A 22,817-nucleotide genomic window follows, 5' to 3' on the forward strand; every position below is an offset into this window, starting at 1 on the left:
AAGCAGGTGGCTCTGACGGAGCTGCCCAGGCGAGGAGACTCAGGCCTCAGGCTCAGGCTGGACTGTGCCTCTTCCTCAGTCTCAGATGCGACCCATTGATCTTGAGATTGCCCCTGCACCATGTGCCTGAGTCCCTCAGAGGAGGCAACGTTTTTAGGGCCTTCTTCCCATTCCCCTCCTGTCATGAGCTAGGTATGCACCATAAGAGCCCAGACCCCCTGGCTTCTGGACAGCCCATGTGACAAGGCTGGATCTCTAATCCTGTCCCCTCTGCTCTTGCAGGAAAGACATCAAGAAGGGGGAGAAGAACACAATTGTCACCTCCTACAACAGGAACTTCACAGGCCGCAATGATGCGAATCCTGAGACCCATGCCTTCGTCACATCCCCAGAGGTGAGACTACACTGGCCAGGCATACCTGAAACTACCTTGGGGGTCCTTTCCCTGGTGGGTCAGAGGAAAGGGGAGGTGGGCTGCTTAGGGTTGGCATTATAGAAAGTCCCAGGAAATATAAAAGGGCAAATTAATCTCTCCTGTCAGTCCCTACCCAGCAGCAATCACTGCTAATGTCAGTTATCCATGGGGAAGCCACAAGACATGGCCTTGTCATTCATCAAACAGAAGGCTGACTTGGGGATTCCCGCCTGGGTCTCCCTCAGCTCTTAAGGGTCCCAACCATTTGCACGGTTAGTAGAGAATGGACTGTGGCATTTCACTGTCCTTGCTCTCCCAACTCCACAAGCTTGGTCCCCTTACCTACCTTACAGGGTCATGGGAGAGGTATGTGAATGCTGCTTATGGTTCTCTCCCTCCCCTGCCCCTCCTCTTCCCTTCCTTGTGAGTGGTTCCCTCCCTCCCTCCTCTTCCCTCCCTTGTGAGTGGTTCTCTCCCTCCCCCCCCTCTTCCCTTCCTGGTGAGTGGTTCTCTCCCTCCCCTCCCCCCTCCTCTTCCCTCCTTGTGAGTGGTTCTCTCCCTCCCCTCCCCCCTCCTCTTCCCTCCTTGTGAGTGGTTCTCTCCCTCCCCTCCCCCCTCCTCTTCCCTCCTTGTGAGTGGTTCTCTCCCTCCCCTGCCCCCCCCTCTTCCCTTCCTTGTGAGTGGTTCTCTCCCTCCCCTCCCCCTCCTCTTCCCTCTCTTGTGAGTGGTTCTCTCCCTCCCCTCCCCCCTCCTCTTCCCTCCTTGTGAGTGGTTCTCTCCCTCCCCTCCCCCCTCCTCTTCCCTCCTTGTGAGTGGTTCTCTCCCTCCCCTCCCCCCTCCTCTTCCCTCCCTTGTGAGTGGTTCTCTCCCCCTCCCCTCCTCTTCCCTCCCTTGTGAGTGGTTCTCTCCCTCCCCTCCCCCCTCCTCTTCCCTCCCTTGTGAGTGGTTCTCTCCCTCCCCTGCCCCCCCCTCTTCCCTTCCTTGTGAGTGGTTCTCTCCCTCCCCTTCACCCCCTCCTCTTCCCTCCCTTGTGAGTGGTTCTCTCCCTCCCCTCCCCCCTCCTCTTCCCTCCCTTGTGAGTGGTTCTCTCCCTCCCCTCCCCCTCCTCTTCCCTCCCTTGTGAGTGGTTCTCTCCCTCCCCTCCCCCTCCTCTTCCCTTCCTGGTGAGTGGTTCTCTCCCTCCCCTCCCCCCTCCCCTTCCCTCCCTTGTGAGTGGTTCTCTCCCTCCCCTCCCCCCTCCCCTTCCCTCCCTTGTGAGTGGTTCTCTCCCTCCCCTCCCCCCTCCTCTTCTCTTCCTTGTGAGTGGTTCTCTCCCTCCCCTCCCCCCTCCTCTTCCCTCCCTTGTGAGTGGTTCTCTCCCTCCCCTCCCCCCTCTTCCCTCCCTTGTGAGTGGTTCTCTCCCCTCCACCCCCTCCTCTTCCCTCCCTTGTGAGTGGTTCTCTCCCTCCCCTGCCCCCCCCTCTTCCCTTCCTGGTGAGTGGTTCTCTCCCTCCCCTCCCCCCTCCTCTTCCCTCCTTGTGAGTGGTTCTCTCCCTCCCCTCCCCCCTCCTCTTCCCTCCCTTGTGAGTGGTTCTCTCCCTCCCCTCCCCCCTCCTCTTCCCTCCTTGTGAGTGGTTCTCTCCCTCCCCTCCCCCCTCCTCTTCCCTCCCTTGTGAGTGGTTCTCTCCCTCCCCTCCCCCCTCCTCTTCCCTCCTTGTGAGTGGTTCTCTCCCTCCCCTCCCCCCTCCTCTTCCCTCCTTGTGAGTGGTTCTCTCCCTCCCCTCCCCCCTCCTCTTCCCTCCCTTGTGAGTGGTTCTCTCCCTCCCCTCCCCCCTCCTCTTCCCTCCCTTGTGAGTGGTTCTCTCCCTCCCCTCCACCCCCTCTTCCCTCCCTTGTGAGTGGTTCTCTCCCTCCCCTCCCCCTCCCCTTCCCTCCCTTGTGAGTGGTTCTCTCCCTCCCCTTCACCCCCTCCTCTTCCCTCCCTTGTGAGTGGTTCTCTCCCTCCCCTCCCCCTCCTCTTCCCTCCCTTGTGAGTGGTTCTCTCCCTCCCCTCCCCCCTCCCCTTCCCTCCCTTGTGAGTGGTTCTCTCCCTCCCCTCCCCCCTCCTCTTCCCTCCCTTGTGAGTGGTTCTCTCCCCCCTGCCCCCCTCCTCTTCCCTTCCTGGTGAGTGGTTCTCTCCCTCCCCTCCACCCCCTCTTCCCTCCCTTGTGAGTGGTTCTCTCCCTCCCCTCCCCCTCCCCTTCCCTCCCTTGTGAGTGGTTCTCTCCCTCCCCTTCACCCCCTCCTCTTCCCTCCCTTGTGAGTGGTTCTCTCCCTCCCCTCCCCCTCCTCTTCCCTCCCTTGTGAGTGGTTCTCTCCCTCCCCTCCCCCCTCCCCTTCCCTCCCTTGTGAGTGGTTCTCTCCCTCCCCTCCCCCCTCCCCTTCCCTCCCTTGTGAGTGGTTCTCTCCCTCCCCTCCCCCCTCCCCTTCCCTCCCTTGTGAGTGGTTCTCTCCCTCCCCTCCCCCCTCCTCTTCCCTCCCTTGTGAGTGGTTCTCTCCCTCCCCCTCCTCTTCCCTCCCTTGTGAGTGGTTCTCTCCCTCCCCTCCCCCCTCCTCTTCCCTCCCTTGTGAGTGGTTCTCTCCCTCCCCTCCCCCCTCCTCTTCCCTCCTTGTGAGTGGTTCTCTCCCTCCCCTCCCCCCTCCTCTTCCCTTCCTGGTGAGTGGTTCTCTCCCTCCCCTCCCCCCTCTTCTTCCCTTCCTGGTGAGTGGTTCTCTCCCTCCCCTCCCCCTCCTCTTCCCTTCCTGGTGAGTGGCAGAGGCCACAGGTGGGTCTCAAGCTCAGTTTCTGCGTTCAGTAAAAATGTGCCTTTGCTGTCACTATGGGCACTGACTCAGCTGACGTGTCGTAGGCGCTGAGTGGGTGTCCCACCTCGTAGGCTAATCTCTTGACTTACTGAGGGATCCAGAAGCTCTTCTTGCTAAGTGAGGCAGTGGTTCTCTGCTTTTCTTTTGCTGACAAGCAAGAGTATTTTCAGCACTGAAGCGTTTGTGCACTGGCCTCCTCCCATCTATCCAGGACACTTGCAAGAGACAGGAAAGGACCATAGCACTGCTGGCCCAGCCTAGGGAGAACGCTATGTTCAGGCCCTGGCAGCCATTGTAGAGGCCGAGTGGCCCTTGAGTTCTTGGGTACTCTGCAGGCCTGGTGGCTCGTGGTCCCAAAGACAGCCCTGCAGCTCTGGCTTCAGAAGAGGGCCTGGGAGGGAGACGGTTCAGTCGGTGAAGTCCTTGCTGCACAAGTGTGAGGATCTGAGTTTGACTTCCCAGCACCCACATTCAAAAAATCCCTGGGGCTTGTTGACCAGCCAGCCTAGCCAAACCGGAAAGCTCCAGGTGCATCGTGAGACCTTGAGGGTCAGCAGGATGACTCAGCAGACAAGAGTGCTTGCTACACACGACCCTAGAGACCTGAGTTCAGTGTCCAGAGTCCCCCTCCCCCTACACACACATAAAGGTGGAAGGAGAGAATCAACCATACAGAGTTTTTCCTGACCCCAACATCTATGCTTTGGCACTTATATGCACACACACATACCATACGCACATTCACACCCAATAAAATAAAAATAATTCTAAAGAAGATGGGCCTGGGTAGGTAGGTGTGGATGGCTGGTGCTAACCAGCAAACTGGCCTCCTCCATTTCAGATTGTCACAGCCCTGGCCATTGCGGGAACCCTTAAGTTCAACCCAGAAACCGACTTCTTGACAGGCAAGGATGGCAAGAAGTTCAAGCTGGAGGCTCCAGATGCAGACGAGCTTCCCCGATCGGTGAGCAGATGCTCCATTTTGTATGGGTAGCCACCAAAGATGTGCCTTGGCCTAGCTGCCTGGGCCCATTTGAGGTGGGCTAACACTGTTTGAAGTGAGGTTTGGGGCACAGGGAAGCTTGTGACCTATGAGACCTCCATGGAGGGAGTAAGGATTCAGTGCCCAGTGTGTCTCCATCCCTTCTGCAGGACTTTGACCCAGGGCAGGACACGTACCAGCACCCCCCCAAGGACAGCAGTGGGCAGCGGGTGGACGTGAGCCCTACCAGCCAGCGCCTGCAGCTCTTGGAGCCTTTTGACAAGTGGGACGGCAAAGACCTAGAGGATCTGCAAATCCTCATCAAGGTTGGCACAAGCATCCCATCCATAAGCAGTGGGCATGGCTGGGAACCTCAGGGGAACAGGGAGGCTGGCTGCCAGGAGGAAGAAATCACAGCAGCCTCTGTTTCCCTTCTCCATGGCTCTGGGCGGGGCAGAAGTGTGACTCAGCTGGTGTGGGGAACGCATCACGTGTGACTCAGCTCAGCTCTGGATTGACAACAGACTTCCACAGCATTCCTGTGGGTCATTACTGGATACGGACTGTTTGGGAGCTCGGCCTTTCCAGTGTGGTCAAGGGCCTCAGACTCATATCTGACAATAATATATGGGCTTACTAAGGGCTGTCCAGGCACGCCTGTGACAGAGCCAGTATTTAGTTCATGTGAGCCAGGACCCAGACATGACTCCTAGCTTCTGTCTGGCATGGAGTTGCTGACCTTCCACCCCGGCAGCTCAGCTGAATAAGCAAGCAGCTGCTTCTGTCCTCCATGTGTAGCCTGTCCTGGAAGAGAGAGAGTATCCTGTCATGGAGACGCGGTTGGGGGCTTTTGACGGGGTGGGGGATGGCCTTGCCTGAACCAGGTGGGAACACCAGGACTCACTCCATAGGCTACAGGTCCAAGGCCAGACATAACGCTCATCTCCCCTGCTTGTTCTGGTCACTGCCTAACCTAACCTGGCCTGGCCTGTTTACCCACCCAAGGTCAAAGGGAAGTGCACCACCGACCACATTTCTGCTGCTGGCCCCTGGCTCAAGTTCCGTGGACACCTGGACAACATCTCTAATAACCTGCTCATCGGTGCCATCAACATTGAAAACGGCAAGGCCAACTCCGTGCGCAATGCTGTCACCCAGGAGTTCGGCCCTGTCCCTGACACTGCTCGATACTACAAGGTGGGCCAGTGTTGTTTGGTGGGAACCGTGTTGGGAGCTGCTCTCTTGAGGGCCTGGGTGAGGGGGGCACCTAGAGAAAATTGTTATCCAGCACCCAGGAGACCCTGCCCTGGAGTCAGAGTCACAGCAGGTGTTTGGCCCCAGACCACAGAAGGTTGAAGGAAACCATATAAAAGTGCTGCTTTTGAACTCAGTTGAAAGGGAAGCTCAGAGAAGAGCCTCGGGAGGTCTCCACACAGACTAAGCCAGGCCTGAGCCAGGGTCCCACCTGGTTGTTCCTCTTTGGAGCCCTGGCTGTCCTAGAACTCGCTCTGTAGACCAGGCTAGCCTTGAACTCGGAGGTCTGCTCCTCAAGTGCTGGGATCAGAGGTGGGCACCAGCACTGCCCCGCACTACTTCTGTGCGTGGCCTTTGCCTGCATGTGTCTTTGCGTCATGTGCATGTCTGGTGCCACAGAGGCTAGAAGAGGGCATCACATCCCCTTAGAATTGGAGTTTGATGTGGTTGGGAGCTGCCACGTGGTTCCTCTGAAGAGCTCTTTACTGGGGAGCCATTTCTCCAGCCCTGGCCCACTTGGACTGATGCAGGGTACTGGTGAGGGTCGCCTGGCACCTCTTTGTGGCTGACTGGGACAGTGCAGATAGATGCCTAAGGACCTGTAGTCTCTCAGGCCCCCATCCTTGACTGTACAGATAATGGCGTCATGGAGGGCCCGGTCAGTCTCCGGCCCCACTGAGCAGCCACGGCTTTTCTCCCACTCCACCCACCCAGGGTGTGCACTGCCCCGTGAAGGCTAGCTAGAGCCAACATCCAACCTGCCTACTCCATTGGGCCTTATCTGGCCCAGTTCATCCCAAATTCAGCTGCTCCTGAGCAACAGGAAAGGAACTGCCTCCCCCACATTGACTCTGCACCTCAACTTGCCCAAGGTTAGGCAGGACAGGCAGCACCCCCCTCTGCCTCACCACCTGTCCCTGTTACCTGACAGAAACATGGCATCAGGTGGGTAGTGATTGGAGATGAGAACTATGGCGAAGGCTCAAGCCGGGAACACGCAGCGCTGGAGCCTCGCCACCTTGGGGGCCGGGCCATCATCACCAAGAGCTTCGCCAGGATCCATGGTGGGTTAGAACCCAAGTGCTCTCCTCATTCAAGGCCCTAGGTCACCTACTGTCAGTGGCCAACTGGGCCTGGAGTCCATGCTCCCATAGTCCACATAGCCTGTCCCCACCTACCCAACGCCAGGTTGACTAAGTCTGCTGCCCAAAGTCTCCTACCAACACTGGTCTGGGTTCTAAGGTTGTCAACCGAAATCCAAGGCATGTGGCATGTACATGTGCAATAAGCAAACCTGAAGTGCTTGAAGTGCTGCTGGGAAAGGGTCACTGGGACCTAGCAGACTTGGGTGGTACAGTCACCGGTTATCCCCAGTAGGACTGGGTGGGTGGGGGTCTGTCTCCCAACTGCTTTAGAGGACACTTCTGGTGCTAGTAAGGGTCCCTGGGCAGAGGACCCACACTTGATTTCGTGTATGTCTTCCAGAGACCAATCTAAAGAAGCAGGGCTTGCTGCCCCTCACCTTCGCCGACCCCTCTGACTACAACAAGATCCACCCGGTGGACAAGCTGACCATTCAAGGCCTGAAGGACTTTGCCCCTGGCAAGGTCAGGGGCTAGGAAGGAGGGCAGACAGACCAGGGGTGTCTCGGGTGGGTGTGGTCGGGGCTGAGTTCCCAGGAGCACGTTCCACTTCCCACCCACACCCATCTTTCCTTTGCAGCCTCTGAAATGCATCATCAAGCACCCTAATGGGACCCAGGAAACCATCCTCCTGAACCACACCTTCAACGAGACTCAGATCGAGTGGTTCCGCGCAGGCAGTGCCCTGAACAGGATGAAGGAGCTGCAGCAATAAGGGAGGGCCAGGCTGGCGGCTGTGTCCCACTCTGGACCCTGCTGGGTAGCCAAAGTGCAGGTCCATGTGCATCATCAGTCAGAGCTGTCTGTCCAGCGCGGCCTCCTGCTCTGAGATGGTGACCAGACCTGCTTCCTGCTCTCCCATCCTCAGCCCAGAGTGAGCCACCGTGGAGGGCACTGATTTTATGTCCCAGCCCTGCCTTCCTTTCGGTTTGGTTCGCCTTCAAAGCCCACGCACCTGTATTTATTTTAATGACAGCACTCCCTCTAAAGGACTTTTGATCCTGCCTCATCATTTCACTGGTGGCTGAAGGATTTTAGAGAACCTTTTGTTCTGACAAGAAAAAAAAAAAAAAAAAATCCATTGACTGTTCTGTGTGAGTGGTTGGTGTCTATTTGTTGTCTGTCAGCTTGCATGCAGGGAGGATCTTTTAAAGCCTCACCAGGCCTGGGTCACACCTGGACCTTGGTCACTGCAGCAGAGATGGGAGCACTAACAGAAATCACTTCCACCCCTGCTGCCCTCCCATGTGCCTGCAGAAGAGCATCAGGGACCACGAGCTGTCTGTCTCTGGTTCCCTTGGGACTGATGCACTAGGCCTGGTCTTCACCCTGAGAGTGGGTGCAGCACCTATCCTAAAGTGGGAGGTGGTGGCACATTTTTAATCCCAGTACCTGGGAGACAGAAGCAGATGGATCTCTGAGTTCAAGTCCAGCCTGGACCACAGAAGAAGATAAAGCAGCCTGAAAAGGTATCTGCCCCCAAGTCACACCTAATCATAGATGCTGTCTCTGCAGCAGAAGGCGCGGTAAAATAGGTTCCTCTTCATTAGGCAGCATAAGATGACACTCCCTGGTTCCCCCACATGGAAAGACCCAGGCAGGCCATTGAGGTCTGTTACCAAACAGTACTCATCACACAAATATCTTAGTGCCAGTGGGACAAAGGACAACAGTGCTTGGCAGAGTCATTCGCTGAGACCTGGGGCATCACTAACCCCACATGATACTTGTGGTCACATCGGGACAGTGGCAACCCAGGCTTCTTAGACGGTAGACCTTAGGACAGCAACCCCACAGTCTCCATTTCCTAGACACGGGCTGGTTTGGCTCATTTGGGGAGGGGGAGTGCTCCTTCCAAATGATGGGGGAAGATGTCTGCAGCTTGGTGCTACAGCTGACAGCGCTGGCCTTAAAACACCGCCTGAGTGGCCTCTGCATTTACTACAGAACCTCCAAGCTCAGCTCGAGTCAGTCTGGTCTCATAAATGCCAGAGTCCTACATCTGTGGGGCGAGGGAATGCTGTCCCAGGTCCACAATTTGGTGACCTTAGACCATGATGTTAGCTACTGAAAGGGGGAGGCTCCTGCTGCTGTTGTTATTTATTAGATGGTTCTTCTGTCACTGGAAACCAGACGTTCACAGGAAGGGGCTGGCTGGGCCTAGCTCAGTAGTACAATACCCACCTAACATAACAGAGGCCCTGGGTCCCAGCCTCAGCACTGACGAAATAAGCTGGTCCTTGTGCAGGCCAAGTGGTAGAGCGATTGCCTGGTGTGCCCAAAGCCCCGGCTCCATCCTCACTACCACATAGTCAATGTGGGGGTGCACACCTCCCAACTGGAGCACTCAAGAGGTAGAGGCTGGAGGACCAGAAACTCAGTTACTCTAAGCCGCACAGCAAGTGAGAAGCCAGCCTGGATCCATGAGACTTTCAAAAAACCAAAAGCAATCCGGCACAGAGGACTTCAGGGTTGGCTCCAGAAGGCAGAGAACCAGAGCTGGGGAGGGATGGCACTCCTGGTCCCACCCAGCCTAGCTCTGGGCGGCACTCCTCAGAATTTGCCAACTGCTCCACTTTAGAGGGTCTGGGCAGGGTCTTCAAGCTGGGCAGTCACTGTTAAGGTCCAAGGCTAGTTACTGGTCCACCAGGAGAGAAGGCCCAGGCCTGGCTCACTGATCGATCCCTGTCAAAGAAAAACAGGTACACTTGTCACCACTGGGCTGCCTGGGACAGCAGGGCCTAATGGCCCAACCTAGAGCACCTGGCAGGCCCAGCACAGGCAAACAGCAGGCCAGGAGGCTATGGAGTGACTGGGACCATGATGGTGCTCCTGCCTCAGCTCTCCAGGTTCAAGTGGGATCAGGCAATCCCTCCTCACCCCTAGATTGTCTTCCTGAGCCCCCAAAGTCACACAGAGGGAGGACCCCGCTTTTCCCTGGAACCCTGCTCTAGTCTCAACTTTCATCTCTAGCCCCTCCTTGGTTTCCTTCCCTTCAAAGATCCTCCTGAGGTAATCCGGCCTGAACTGTCCCTCTGGGAGGCAGGACAAACTCCCCCATCCTGCCCAACATCTACAGCAGCGCTGTCACCCCATAGCCCAGTCCACAGAAGCAGGCTGAGAAGTGACAGACGACAGTCCCAAGACACCCGACCTGCCAAGGAAGGTTCTAGAAGTAGAACTTCAAGAAAGCAGCTTACCACAAGCGTGTACGGCGCTTCCTTCTTTGGCAACTCCTCGCTGGCAGAGGCAGCCTCGGCTGAGCTGGGTCCTGTGGGGGATGTGTCCACAAAGCTCTCATCCACTACCCGGAAGCGGATCTCCTCACCGGTATCCATGTACAGGTCGTGTGCACCCTCCTCCGTCTCATACTCCCACACCCAGACCTGTTCTGTTTCATCACTGGAGACCAGGGTCAAGGCCACAGTCACACTATGGGAATTTGTGAGGCTGAGAGTCCTCTGAAGTACCCAAGTTCAAACCAACTCCAGGTTGAGGCCATTTCGGCTGGGGAGTCCCAGTAAAAGCTGCTTCTGCTCCTTGGAGAGGAGCTAGTTTGTCCAGGACCCAAAGTGAGAACTAATTCCCAAGTCTGGAAACGAGAATGACCAGGTTGCCACACTTCTCATTCAAGCCTCAATTAAATTGACAGGAAGGTAGATCATGGGCTTTCCCTGGTCTCCAGAAGATGAGGTAGGCGTGAATGTCACCTACCTGAAGAAAACAATAAGGCTAGGCCAGATTTGCTGAGTCTCACCTAAATCCTACCACTGCCCTGCACAGGCCTGGTGTGAGAGAGCTAACTCTGTTCCTCCACCATAGTCTGCAGAGCCACACTGCCCTCTAGTGGCGCACTGCCTTCTCCATGTCATGATTCAGCTGGGAGCCGAGTACAGTTGTGACAGGCCACCTGAGCCTCTCCCAAGACCACTGGGACTCCATTAAAACAGCCCAGGCAGGCGGTGGTGACACACACCTTTAATCCCAGCACCTGGGAGGCAGAGGCAGGCAGATCTCTGTGAGTTCAAGGACAGCCTGGTCTACAAAGTGAGTTCTAGGACAGTCAAGGCAAGACAAAAAGACCCTGTCTCAAAAAAAATTAAACCAAAAAATAAAACAAGGAAGAGGACAGAGGCTTCACGCTCCAAACACCAGCCCCACACCCTGGGAAACGGAGGCAGCCTGACAAAGTGAAGCTCCTGCAGGGACAACTGACTGAGGTGACAGGAGTGACCGAAGCCCCAAAGGTGTGCAGTGCCCAGTCATGTCACCCAGCCTGACCGACACCCAGCATGTGACACTATGGTAAGCGTGGGAAGCAGAGGCGGCCTGGTGCTTCACACCAGCACTGCCATCAGTGACAGATCAGAGCCCCCAGGTCACCACAGGAGCAGGGGGTGTCCACTCGCCCCACATTATCCTTGAAAGGATACAACTTGGCAGGCTGCTGCAGTGACTCAGGAGGGATGAGAATGTCATCGAAGAACCCTAAGGAGACTGGAAGAAAAGAAGAACATGATGGCGTGGGATGGGGACTTCAAAGGGACAGCACAGAAGAGATGGCCGAACACTGCAAGCAAGCCCCCTTCCCTAGTGTGGCCCAGGTGTCCCCAGGATGATCTGTCCCCTCCTGCCCCAAAGCCCCACATCTCTAACTACACTACCAACATGGGCTGAGCAGCCCTGGGCAAAGCTCCAAGTGCCTAGTCCTCCACCCCGAGCGGTCACTGCATACCCAGGGACCCACAGGCACTCTGAGCCTGTCGCCTCCGCCAGCTCGGGAGCATGAGAGGATGGGGCACCTGTCATTTGGTACTGGAGCTGGGCAGTTTCTCTGATGCCACAGGGAAGATTCAGCTGGATTCCTGGACTACAGGGTCAGCACACAATGCCCGCCCCACTGTGGTGGTTCCCATCTCACCCCAGAAGCCACCCCTTACCGTGCACACCCTCTGGGCTGCAGCCTTTGATCTTCCCGATGAGAATCTCATCCAGGAACGGGTGGAACACCACATACCGGAAATGGACTGGGAAGGAAGGGAATGTTGTCAGTTACACCAGACCCTCCATGATGGTCATAGAGCCTGGGGCCACTCATGTTGGCCCATGTCCACCTCACTGCCAGCACACTTACCCAGTGGTCCACGCCAAGTTCTCCTGTGGGTCTAGACCTGTCTGCTAAGCCAGAGGACTGACCCCACCCCCTCACCCCCCCCACCCCCCCCACCCCGCCACTTCTGCAAGGTCACGGCTGGTCTCCAAAGGGACCAGCAGCAGCTGCTGTCTTGGACTAAGGATGGTTTCCAAATCCATCTCAGTCACACCTAAGCCTTGATTCTGGGCCGCTAGTGACTCCAAAGTCAAGCTGTCCTTTACATTCCAAAAGGACAGCAGCGATTGGCCAGACTTGGAAGGAAGTTCCCGTCTCTTGATGTCTGGGCAAGCTTACCCTCAGCACAGAGCCAACCTGGGACAGGACACTAAAACCGCCAAGGCTGCCTGTGGTGACAGAGACACGCAGGGAAAGCCTTCATGGGTTCTCGCACGGGTTGTCCCTATGTGCTCCCCACTCACCTGAATCCAAGGAAAGGCTGGCTACAGCTGGACCCACATCAGGAGGATCCCTGGCCTTAGCAGAAGCCACACCTGTCACTGACCCTCCCAAACAGGAAGATGCTCTCTGCCACCTGCCTGTCCGAACTGCCTGGGTCAGATGCCATGTTTTCCCCATACAGAGGAAGAGTGACCCACTTCAACCACACAGCTCCCCTGCCCATTCTGCCATGGGAAGCCTCTAAGCCAGTGGTTCTCAACCTTCCTAATACTGCAACCCTTTAATACAGTCCCTCGTGTTGTGGTGACCCCAACCATAAAATTATTTGGGGGGCTGGAGAGATGGCTCAGTGGTTAAGGACACTGGCTGCTCTTCCAGAGGACCCAGGTTCAATTCCCAGCACCCACATGGCAGCTCACAACTGTCTGCAACTCTAGTTCCAGGAGATCTGACATCTTCACACCAATGCACATAAAATATTATTTAAAAAAAAAAAAAAAAAAAGCCAGGCAGTGGTGGCACACGTCTTTAATCCCAGCACTCAGGAGGCAGAGGCAGGCGGATCTCTGTGAGTTCAAGGCCAGCCTGGGCTACCAAGTGAGTTCCAGGAAAGGCGCAAAGCTACACAGAGAAACCCTGTCTTGGAAAATGGGGGGGGGGGGAGCCAAATTTAAAAAAATAAAATAAAATTATTTTTGTTGTTACTTCATAAGTGTAATTTTGCTGCTTATGAATTGTAATGTAAATCTTGATTTACAGGATATCTGATATGCAACCCAAAGGGGTCATGACCCACGGGTTGGTAACCCCCCTCTAAGTCTTTCCCTGGACAAGGCCACCAGGCTGAATGCACCTTCCTCGACAGCCCCCCAGCACAGGCTTCTCTAGGACTCCTTCAGGGGCCCACCTGGGCCAGCTCTGTCCACCCGCCTTCCTGCACAGGTGACAAACATCCTGAAGATGACTGGGCCTTCTGCTAACTTTCCAGGATGCAGCAGGAGCAGACATGGATGGAAAAACACTGCCCTCCTCATAACCTAGCATTCAGCTCAAAGCGTCTGCCAGGCTTTGTCTGGCACAGGCCTACCAGGACAGGACAGCATGTAAAGCAGTGCCCAGGGCCTGAACACCCTATCTGGAAGGAAGTGGTGAGCAGACCATGCCCACTGACTAATGAATGAACAAAAGCTCAGTGGGCACACACACACACACACACAGTACATTAACCAGCCTTGAAGAGAGAGGCTGGAGCTGGGCATGGTGGCCCACACCCTTAATCCCAGCAACCTGGAAGAAGATCTCTGTGAGTTTGTGGCTAGCCTGGTCTACATGGTGAGTTCCAGGACAGCCAGGGCTGCACGAGAGACCCTGTCTTAAAAATCCACCACCAAGGGCTGGAAGGTGTGGCTCAGTGGTGGACACCGAATGGCGTGAGGCTGAGTCCCAGCCCCCAGGACCGTACTCCATTCCCCACCCCAGCTCCCGGGAGAGGTGTGTGTGTGTGTGTGTGGGGGGGGGGGGGGGTCATCTGTTCTTAGCGAGCAGGTGTAATTCCAGGATACGCACTCCACAACCCTTAGGATGCGTTGAGTTTCTGGGAAAAGAACAAATCCCCGATTCCACTCACATGAGGCACTGAAGTGCTCAGGTTCTCCAAGTCAGAGAGCAGAATGGGGCCAGCAAAATGGCTCAGTGGGTAAAGGGGCTTGCTACCAAGTCTGACCACCAGAGTCTGACCACCAAGACCCCAATGGTGAGAAGAGAGAACAGAGTCTAACAAGCTGTCCTGCTGACCGCCACCTGCACGCAGCGGAGGATGGAGTGTGGCATGGCCCTAACGCTCTTGAAGTGCTCATGCCCTCAAAGGACTTCCCCCTGAGTGACGGGTAGACTTAGCTACCCAGGCCCCCAGCCCAGGGCCAGAACGCAAACACAGGTCTGTGGGATATACTTAACTCAGTGCTCAGTACTTACACATCTCCCACAATGAAACAAGAGACCCAGGGTGAGCAGGGTGTGGGGGTCAATACAAACCAATGCTGAGACCAAGCGCCAAATAGCACCAAAGCAACAGGCAGCGTTTCCTTGGAGGTGATTTGTTTCTGGTGTTCCTGAAGTTTTCAGCATTTGCCTCCTGGACCACAGGCTCTTGTCCAAGAACAGAGCCCGGCTAGGCTCAGCTGCATTCTCAGAGAACAGAGGCCTTGCCCTTGCCTGAGTGCAGGGCCCAGCTCAGCTTGGCTCTCCTCCCTGAGAACAGAGCTCCTCAGAGCTGTTTCCGCGCTCTGGGCTTGCTCATGAAACCGCCTAGTGCACACACAGACAGCCTGCTTCCTGGGGCTCTCTGCGGACTCAATACCATGTCAATTAATTAGTCTCGGGATGCCAGCACAGACCCTAGGCTGTCTCCACACACTCCAGACCCCAGGCTGTCTCCACACACTACAGACCCTAGGCTGTCTCCACACACTACAGACCCTAGGCTGTCTCCACACACTCCAGAACGCTTGAGCACCCGTCCCTGGGCTGGGGCTGACCAACACGGACAAAGTCAAGGTTGCCCACTGTGGCTTGTGTGTCTGTCACAGGACTCTTGTGTGTCTGTCACAGGACTCTTGTTAAAACACTCTCTGCCTCTGCCCATTCCCTGGCTGATACTGCAAGCCCTGGGCAAGCTGAGGATCATTTCCACGCAGGGCCTTGAGACAGAGTTCCTCCCGGCCACCCTTCTGATGGCCCAATGCAAGCCAGACTGAGGATGCCCTACAACCTCCAGGGAAGACAAGATGCCCGATACTGACTCCGCCCACCACCCTTTCCCCCCCACATGCCCATCCTTTCCAGTTTTACGCTTTCCCTCACCAACGGGTCGAGTCTATCTCTCCATCCCAGTCTTAGTCACGTGACAACTTTTGGCATCTAGGCAAGGCCGAAGACTTAGGCACTTCAGACCTTTGAAACCACTGACCCGGACATTCCAGTCCTGGCCGAGACTGCCCAGAAGAGCACCACCCAAGTAACCCACAGAACCAACAGAAACAAGCAATCCCCATGCTCCCTCAGTGCCAAGGCCCCGTCTTGAGCATGACTATAATAGTTCCTTGGTCCTCCTGGCAGTCCTGAAGTACAGAATCCACTATCACTGTTAGATAGATAGCCCAGGCTGGCCTGGAACTCCTGATCCTCCTGCTTCCGCCTCCCAAGGGTTGGGATACAGGTGTGTATCACCATCCCTGCTTTAGAGGCCACTCTGTGGTGTGTGTGTGTGTGTGTGTGTGTGTGTGTGTGTGTGTGTGTGTTCATCATGTCGCGATCAGAGGAAAATTTGGGGCAGTCAGTTTCCTTCCCATATCCAGTGAGTTCTGGGTATCACACTCGGGGCTCTGGATTTGTACAGCAAGCACCTTCACCCCTGAGCCACTCACGGGCCCCAGAGCGCAGTTCTGATTGCTGTGTCCTGCCTGCCCCTCCCGGTCCCTAGACCCAACTAGCCTGCTCTTCCCTCACCTTCTGCTCTCCACCAGAAACAGCCACACTTAGGGCCCTTACCTAGCAGGCCACCTCACTACACACCATGAAGCAATGAGTAGCCTGAGGGCTGGGCAAGTATCAGGGGGCTCTAGATGGAACCCAAGAGACCCACAGGTTAAACCACAATCTCAATCTCAAAACTGTAGCAGCCTTGAGAATCTCCCTGTCCACACTGCTGTTTTACAGGTAGGGAAACTGAGGCCCAGGGGACAAAAGTACCTACCCATGGTCACTGAAATAAACTCCTAGCAGAATTAGGACTTGGGCCCAGGTCCCCTGTCACTCCAAGAAGCATGGCAGCTTGATCTTTTGCTACAGAAAATGAGCCGCACCCTAGGAAGTGAAGGTACCCACCTTTGGTGTGTGATGCTCCATCCCCTGGGAATACATAGGCATCTTCCAGCTTGGTGATATCAAACAGACAGATGCAGAGTCCCACGTTGTACACGACCTGTGCACACATGTGCATACACACAGTGACCCCGGGGCCTAGCTCTTCCAAAACCCCCACAATCATAAGCAAGCTCTGAGTACCCTTTTCCTAGATGGACATCAGCTAAGACTCTGCAGGAGCTGACTGTAGCAGGGACCTCAGGACGCAGAACTCTGGAAAGAGCAGGGCCTGAGTGACAAGCCAGCTTCCAATGCCAGCTCCACCTCACTGTGGGACCACCAAGGACATTACTTTGCCTCTCTGAGCCTCAGTTTTCCCAGTTCAAAAATGACACCAGACTGGGCATGGTGGCACACACCTTTCATCCCAGCACCCAGGAGGGGCAGGCAGGCGGATCTCTGTGAGTTCAAGGTCAGCCTGGTCTACAGAGTGAGTTCAGAGAGAAACTCTGTCTCAACCCCCTCCCACCCAACCCCCCAAAAAGAGACACCAGCTGAAGTGCTGTTGTTAAGTGAATAGGATGGACATGAAGTATCCTGGTGGCAGGTTCAGAGACCACAAATGACCGAAGTCTACTGTCACCCCTGGAGAGGACTGGCAGTGGGGATCCCTGCTTAAACCTCTATTTCCCAATATCCCAGAGTCTGTGTTCCAGATCACAGGCGTAAGTGTGACAACCCCGCCACACTCACACCACACCCACACCACCACACACACACACACACACACACACACACACAGACAGGGCTCGCACAGGACACATGGCCAAAGTCCTTCAATAGCGCAGCACCCCACACACCCCAAGCCCACACTCTGGTATCTAAAGGACTTGGCTCAGTGTCTGCACATGTACCACCCCCTAGTCACACACCTCACCAGAGCTGCTCAGGGACTAGAGAGACGTCAGAGCACCCCAGAGTCGGGGCAGAGCACCCTGCAATGAGCTCTTCTGTAGAAACACAGACCTCTTCTGTGGGGGTGCCTTTCACAGGAGTCAGTGAATTGACCTCAGCCAGACATGGGGGTGCCCGCCTGTAATCCCTGCAACTGAGAGGTGGAGGCAGGAGCATCAGAAGTCCAAAGCCATCCTTGCTTACACAGTGAATGTGATGTCGGCTCAGGCCCCATGAGACCCTGTCTCAAAAATAAATGGGGAGCCAGTATTGGCAAAATGGCTCGGCCATCAAGGTGCTTGCCGCCAATCCTGACAACTTAAGTTGGACCCCAGGACCACAAGGTGGAAGGAGAATCACCTTCTCCCCACAGTTTTCCTCTGACCTGCTCACATGTGCTGTGGTATGTATACTCACATGCAAAAGAAATACATGTAATCAAAAAAATTAGCAAAAGCCAGGCAGTGGTGGCACATGCCTTTGATCCCAGCACTCGGAAGGGAGAGCCAGGCAGATCTCTGTGAATTCAAGGCCAGCCTGGTCTACAGACTGAGATCCAGGACAGACTCCAAAACTACATAGAGAGCTGGGCGGTGGCGGCGGACGCCTTTAATCCCAGCACTAGGGAGGCAGAGGCAGGCGGATCTCTGTGAGTTCGAGGCCAGCCTGGGCTACCAAGTGAGTTCCAGGAAAGGCACAAAGCTACATAGAGAAACCCTGTCTTGAAAAACAAAAAAAAAAAACAAAAAAAAGAAAAAAAGAAAAAAAAACTACACAGAGAAACCCTGTCTCAAAAAAACCAAAAAAAAAAAAAAAAAAAGCCAAAGCCCTGGATGTGGTGGCTGTGGGAGTCTGACTAAGAATGACCTCCACAGGCCCATCTATTTGAATGTTTAGCTTTCAGGGAGGGATGCTATGTGAGAAAGATTAGGATTAGGAGGTGTGGCCTTGCTGAGGAAGTGTGTCACTGGGGGGGGGGGGGGGGGGCTGTGAGGTTCCAAAGTCCACACCAGGCCAGTGCTGCTCTCTTGGCCTGTGGATCAGGATGCAGCTCTCAGCACCCCATGTGCTGACACACTCTCCCCCCCCCCCCCCATGATAATGAACTAAACCTCTGGACTGTTAGCAAGCCTCCAACAACATGCTTTTTCTTAGAAGAGTTGCCTCGGCCATGGTATTTCTTCTTGGCAACAGAACTGGGACTAAGACAGTGGCGAACACCTTTAGTGCTAGCACCTGAGCATCGGAGGCAGACAGACTGCTGTGCCTGCAAGGCCAAACAAATAAGTCAGCGAATTGGTTCCTTCAGCTGACAAACCCCAGGTCTGTGTGTATACCTCCTCCTCCTCCTCTGACCGCAGGCTCCCATAAAGGGACCACCTACCTCCTATCTAAAGCCTATCTATCTACCTATCTGTCTGTCTGTCTATCTATCTGTCTGTCTATCTATCTCTGCCCCACTCCCAGAATACCACCTCCTACTGGCCTCTAAAGAACAATACCTGAACTCCAAAGTCCCCCAGGGCCCTGTGGCCTGCGTCTATCTACATCCCTAGACCTCCTTCACCAGCTCCAGCACCCTCCTCTGTGCCTAGTCAGAGGCCACGAGCCCTCCTTCCTCAGGACCTGTGCACAGGCTTCCTCGGCTCTTTACACCAACCCGCTCCAACCCACTCCAACCCTCAACCCAGAGGCTCCCTGGGTCTCCCCTCACCACCAGATCTCAGGTCAAGCGATATTTCCTCGAAAAAGCCACCAATCTCTTTTATCCCGGGTGCTGCTCCTCTGTTGCCTAGGGGTGTGTGTGTGTCTGCCCTTCATGCCATCTACCCTGAGCCACCAGAACATACTCAACTGTGAGACCCTTTGAGTCAAGTCTCCCCCCCTCCAGGAGCAGAGCCTCTGTCTTCACCGCCAGGTTGGCTAAGCGTTGGAGATATTAAAGGAGTAAGTCAGAGAGGACCCTGTATCTATCCACGGAAAGGGAAACACAGTAACCAAATAAATTAGGGGGGAAGGGTTGGGGGGGGGGCGGGCAGAGAGATGGCTCAGCTGGGAAAGCAACCTATCTCTAATCCTGACTGCTGACGTCGATTCCAGAGACCCACAGGGTAGAAGGGCCCACAAACTGTCCTCTGACCTCTCATGCACTGTGGCACACACAGGTTTACACAAACATTAAAAAAAATAAAAGTAAAATCTTAAAAAAAACAAAAAAACTAATGTTCAGATAAACAAGAAAGTAACTGTGGTTAAGAGAGACACAAAACAGGGTAACTGAGCAGTCACCACAGGAGAGCGGAAAGGCCTCTCCAGCTGGCCCTGGGGCACACTGGCATGGCCCACACACAGCAGGTGAGCAAAAAACTGTTTTGAGAATGAAGAGACAAACTGCCGACAGCCCCAGACTACTAGAACTACCCATCCGTCCGCAGAACGCACAGTCGACAGAAAAACAATTATCCCCGTTTTACAAGTGAAAGTGAGGACCAAGAGCGGGTGACTTGGCCAAGACTGCACAGTAACTGAATGTGGAAACTGACATTTTTCCAGTTTCCCTTTTACACACCCCTTTTGTGCGCTCTCTCTCTGTTTTGCTTATTTTCTGCCCATACTGAGAACTGGACCAACGGTCCCGCAGATGCCAAGCGGATTTAAGTACTGTTCAACACCCCGACACTTATGTTGCCCACGATGGCCTCGAACTCACGATCCTCACACGCCTCAACGACCCAAGAAGCTGGGATTACAGGTGTGCACTACCTCGCCCGGCCCATTAACTCCTTTGGGTACGACTGACATCCAAATCTGGTTCAGAAGTTAGGAGAGGAGACCCTGACATGAAGAAGTTACATGTGTGCAAGGCCACAAGACTGAACCAGGCGACAACAGCCAGGTTTGCAGCGGGGACGGAAGGGGACGACACTGCCTGCCAGCCCGAGGGCCCAATACCTTGTTGGCCAATTTCTTGTTCAGCTCCTCGGCAATGGAGTCGTTGAGTTTCCGCTCAAACTGCCACGGCGGTATGCGCACGGTGTCCACCATCTCCACCAGGACGAACATCCTGCGCCGGGACTCTGGGAACCAGAGAGCCCGTCAATCACGGGGGCCTACGAGCGATGGGGGTCCCCGAGCCTCCTCGGTCCCCTCGCAGCCTCGGACCAGCCAGGCCAGCAGCTGGGCCGGCCGCGCGGGAGAGCCTGGGGTGCCGCTAGCGGAGGCCGCGTTTCTGCCCCGCTGGAAACGGAGGCCCGCTCCCTCCAGCCACCCACCTACCCCCAAGTCCGGGGCCGCCCCGTCCCGCTCCGCCCGCACACCGCGCAGCAGCCGCGCACCATTCACGCGCATCCAGCGGCTCCCAAGTCGCAGCGCAGGGCTCGCGAATCCGAATCCCCCAGCTTCCGGAGAACTGACCAATGAGAAGCCTCTGCCCGCCCAGGAGGGGCACGGAGCGACACGAGGCTCCGGCGAGGGGCGGGGCCAGGAGGTGGGCGGGGTCGCCTGCTGTCCCCAGCTAGGGAGGGGAGAGGGGCGGGGTAGAGCGTTGAGGGGGCGGGGCCTCCTTCTTAAGCCAGACAACCCCAGGCCCCTCAGCCAGTTCTGGTTGCTAGGCGACAAGTCTGCGCTTCAAGCCCGGGTTATCTTTGCACCGCGGCCTGAGAGATGCTTTGAAAATAAAAATATAACACGCTTAAAAAAATCAGTCCAAGCCGGGCGGTGGTGGCGCACGCCTTTAATCCCAGCACTCGGGAGGCAGAGGCAGGTGGATCTCTGTGACTTCGAGGCCAGCCTGGGCTACAGAGTGAGTTCCAGGTTAGCCAGCACTGATTCACTGTTTCACAGAGATACCCTGTCTCGAAAAACTAAAACAAAATAAAACAACAAACAAACAAAAAAAGAAGTTACATGTCTGAACACATGTAAGACACCAGTGTCCCTCCCCACTGCTTAGAACCAAAGCATTTCAGGTGACTGACATGAGAGGTAAGAATTAGTTAGCTATGCTCTTCATTGTATCAATAGGTAGCTTGTTTGTATGAGGTGTTTTGCCTGCGTATGTGGAAGTGCACCAGAAGAGGACCTCAATCCCCTGGAACTAGAGTTACAGTGAATTGTGACCGACCACCACCACCACTGCTTTTCACTGCTGAAGCATCTCTCCAGCCCCAACAGAAGACTTTGATTGGGCTCTTACTATTTGTTAAACCTTGTCTCAGTGCTTTGCAGGTGCAGATGCTCCTAGCCCAGTGGTTCTCAACCTTCCTAATGCTGCACCCCTTTAGTCCAATTCCTCACGTTATGGGGACCCCCAACCATAAAAATTAGTTTGTTGCTACTTTATAACTGTAATTTTGCTACTGTTATGAATCATAATGTAAATATCGGATATGCAGGATATGCAGGATATCCAATGTAGTGGTTTGAAAAAAAAATGGCCCCCAAAGGGAGTGGCACTATTAGGAGGTGTGGCCTTGCTAGAAAAGTGTGTCACTATGGGGGTGGGCTTTGCGGTCTCCTATGCTCAAGCTACTCCCAGTGAGTTAGACCACTTCCTCTTTCCTATGCAAAATGTAGAACTCTCAGCTCCCTCTCCAGCACCATGTCTGCCTGCAAGCAGCCATGTCCGACTATGATGCCAATGGACTTAATCTCTGAAAATGTGAGCCACCCCAATCAAATGTTTTTCCTTTATAAGAGTTGCCGTGGTTATGGTGTCTCTTCACAGCAATAGAAACCCTACCTAAGACCCCCAAAGAAGTCAAGACTCACAGGTCGAGAACCACTGTCCTAGAGAGTGATGGGGTTATACCCTGCTAAACTCATCACAAATGTAGACATTTAAACCACCAAATACTACAGGTTAGTTAGTCCAGACTTACTTACATGTGCTCGGAAAACACTCTAGCCACAGCTGGGAAATAATCCAACAGAAAGCTTGTTGAACTTATTTTCTTATTTCAATGTTTTAGACTTGTATATGAAGTAGTGGATTTCATCATGGCATCTTTATATTTGTCTTAGTCGAGGTTTCTATAGCTGAAATGACTCATGACCAAAAGCAACTTGGGGAAGAAAGGGTTTCTTGCCGGGCGGTGGTGGCGCACGCCTTTAATCCCAGCACTCGGGAGGCAGAGCCAGGCGGATCTCTGTGAGTTCGAGGCCAGCCTGGGCTACCAAGTGAGTTCCAGGAAAGGCGCAAAGCTACACAGAGAAACCCTGTCTCAAAAAACAAAAAAAGAAAGAAAGAAAGAAAGAAAGAAAGAAAGAAAGAAAGAAAGAAAGAAAGAAAGAAAGAAAGGGTTTCTTTTGCTTGAATATTTTGGGTCACAGTCCACTGAGGGAAACCAAGGCAGGAACTCAAACAGGCAGGAACCTGGGGGCAGGAGTTGATACAGAGACCGTGGCGGAGTGCTGCTTACTGACTTGTTCTCCATGGCTTGCTCAGCCTGCTTTCTTGTAGAACCCAGGACCATCAGCCCGGAGTGGCCTCACCCACAATGAGCTAGGCCTCTCACATCAGTGACTAATCAAGAAGATGTCCTACAGGCTTGCATATGGCCAAATCTTACGGAGGCATTTCCTCAATCTAGGTTGACTCTAGCTTGTGTCAAGCTGACATCAACCCAGCAAGCGCAGTACCTATATGTCCTTCTTCTATGGTCACATCCATTCCCCTCCATGCTGTCTCTCCCGCGTCCCCTCGCCCTTTCCAGCTGACGCCCTTTCTCCTGCAGTTAGTTCCGCTCTCTGCTTCCCAGTTGTGTGAACTCCCTTGTCCTGTCCATTCCCACTTCCATTCCCATCTCTTCTCAGCTGGGCCTGGCGGCG

The 22,817-nt window shown here is 54.7% G+C and overlaps 2 protein-coding genes across 3 annotated transcripts in view; one reads left to right on the forward strand and one right to left on the reverse strand.

Moving 5' to 3' along the window:
• Positions 1-7,608, forward strand: part of Aco2 (aconitase 2) — a 43,234-nt gene extending 35,626 nt beyond the window's left edge. The window contains exons 12-18 of the mRNA XM_006980193.4: positions 283-394; positions 4,080-4,202; positions 4,391-4,546; positions 5,226-5,417; positions 6,406-6,538; positions 6,960-7,081; positions 7,197-7,608. Coding sequence (XP_006980255.1) covers positions 283-394; positions 4,080-4,202; positions 4,391-4,546; positions 5,226-5,417; positions 6,406-6,538; positions 6,960-7,081; positions 7,197-7,331 — 973 coding nt within the window. The 3' untranslated portion in view covers positions 7,332-7,608. The remainder of the gene's footprint in view (positions 1-282; positions 395-4,079; positions 4,203-4,390; positions 4,547-5,225; positions 5,418-6,405; positions 6,539-6,959; positions 7,082-7,196) is intronic.
• Positions 7,609-8,701: 1,093 nt separating this feature from the next.
• Polr3h (RNA polymerase III subunit H) lies at positions 8,702-20,434 on the reverse strand. 2 transcript variants are annotated; one of them, XM_006980194.4, is made up of 7 exons: positions 20,324-20,434; positions 19,941-20,065; positions 16,056-16,152; positions 11,557-11,643; positions 11,050-11,113; positions 9,817-10,018; positions 8,702-9,301 (listed from the first exon to the last, which is right to left on the reverse strand). In XM_006980194.4, the coding sequence occupies exons 1-7, from the start codon at positions 20,334-20,336 to the stop codon at positions 9,248-9,250; spliced, it is 642 nt and encodes a 213-aa protein (XP_006980256.2). In that variant the 5' UTR covers positions 20,337-20,434; the 3' UTR covers positions 8,702-9,247. The 2 variants fall into 2 exon arrangements, with proteins under 2 accessions (XP_006980256.2, XP_042120911.2); XM_042264977.2 differs by having other exon boundaries at positions 20,265-20,336.
• Positions 20,435-22,817: the final 2,383 nt, after the last annotated feature.

The sequence above is a fragment of the Peromyscus maniculatus genome, chromosome 20, assembly GCF_049852395.1.
Source record: "Peromyscus maniculatus bairdii isolate BWxNUB_F1_BW_parent chromosome 20, HU_Pman_BW_mat_3.1, whole genome shotgun sequence".
NCBI lineage: Eukaryota > Metazoa > Chordata > Mammalia > Rodentia > Cricetidae > Peromyscus > Peromyscus maniculatus.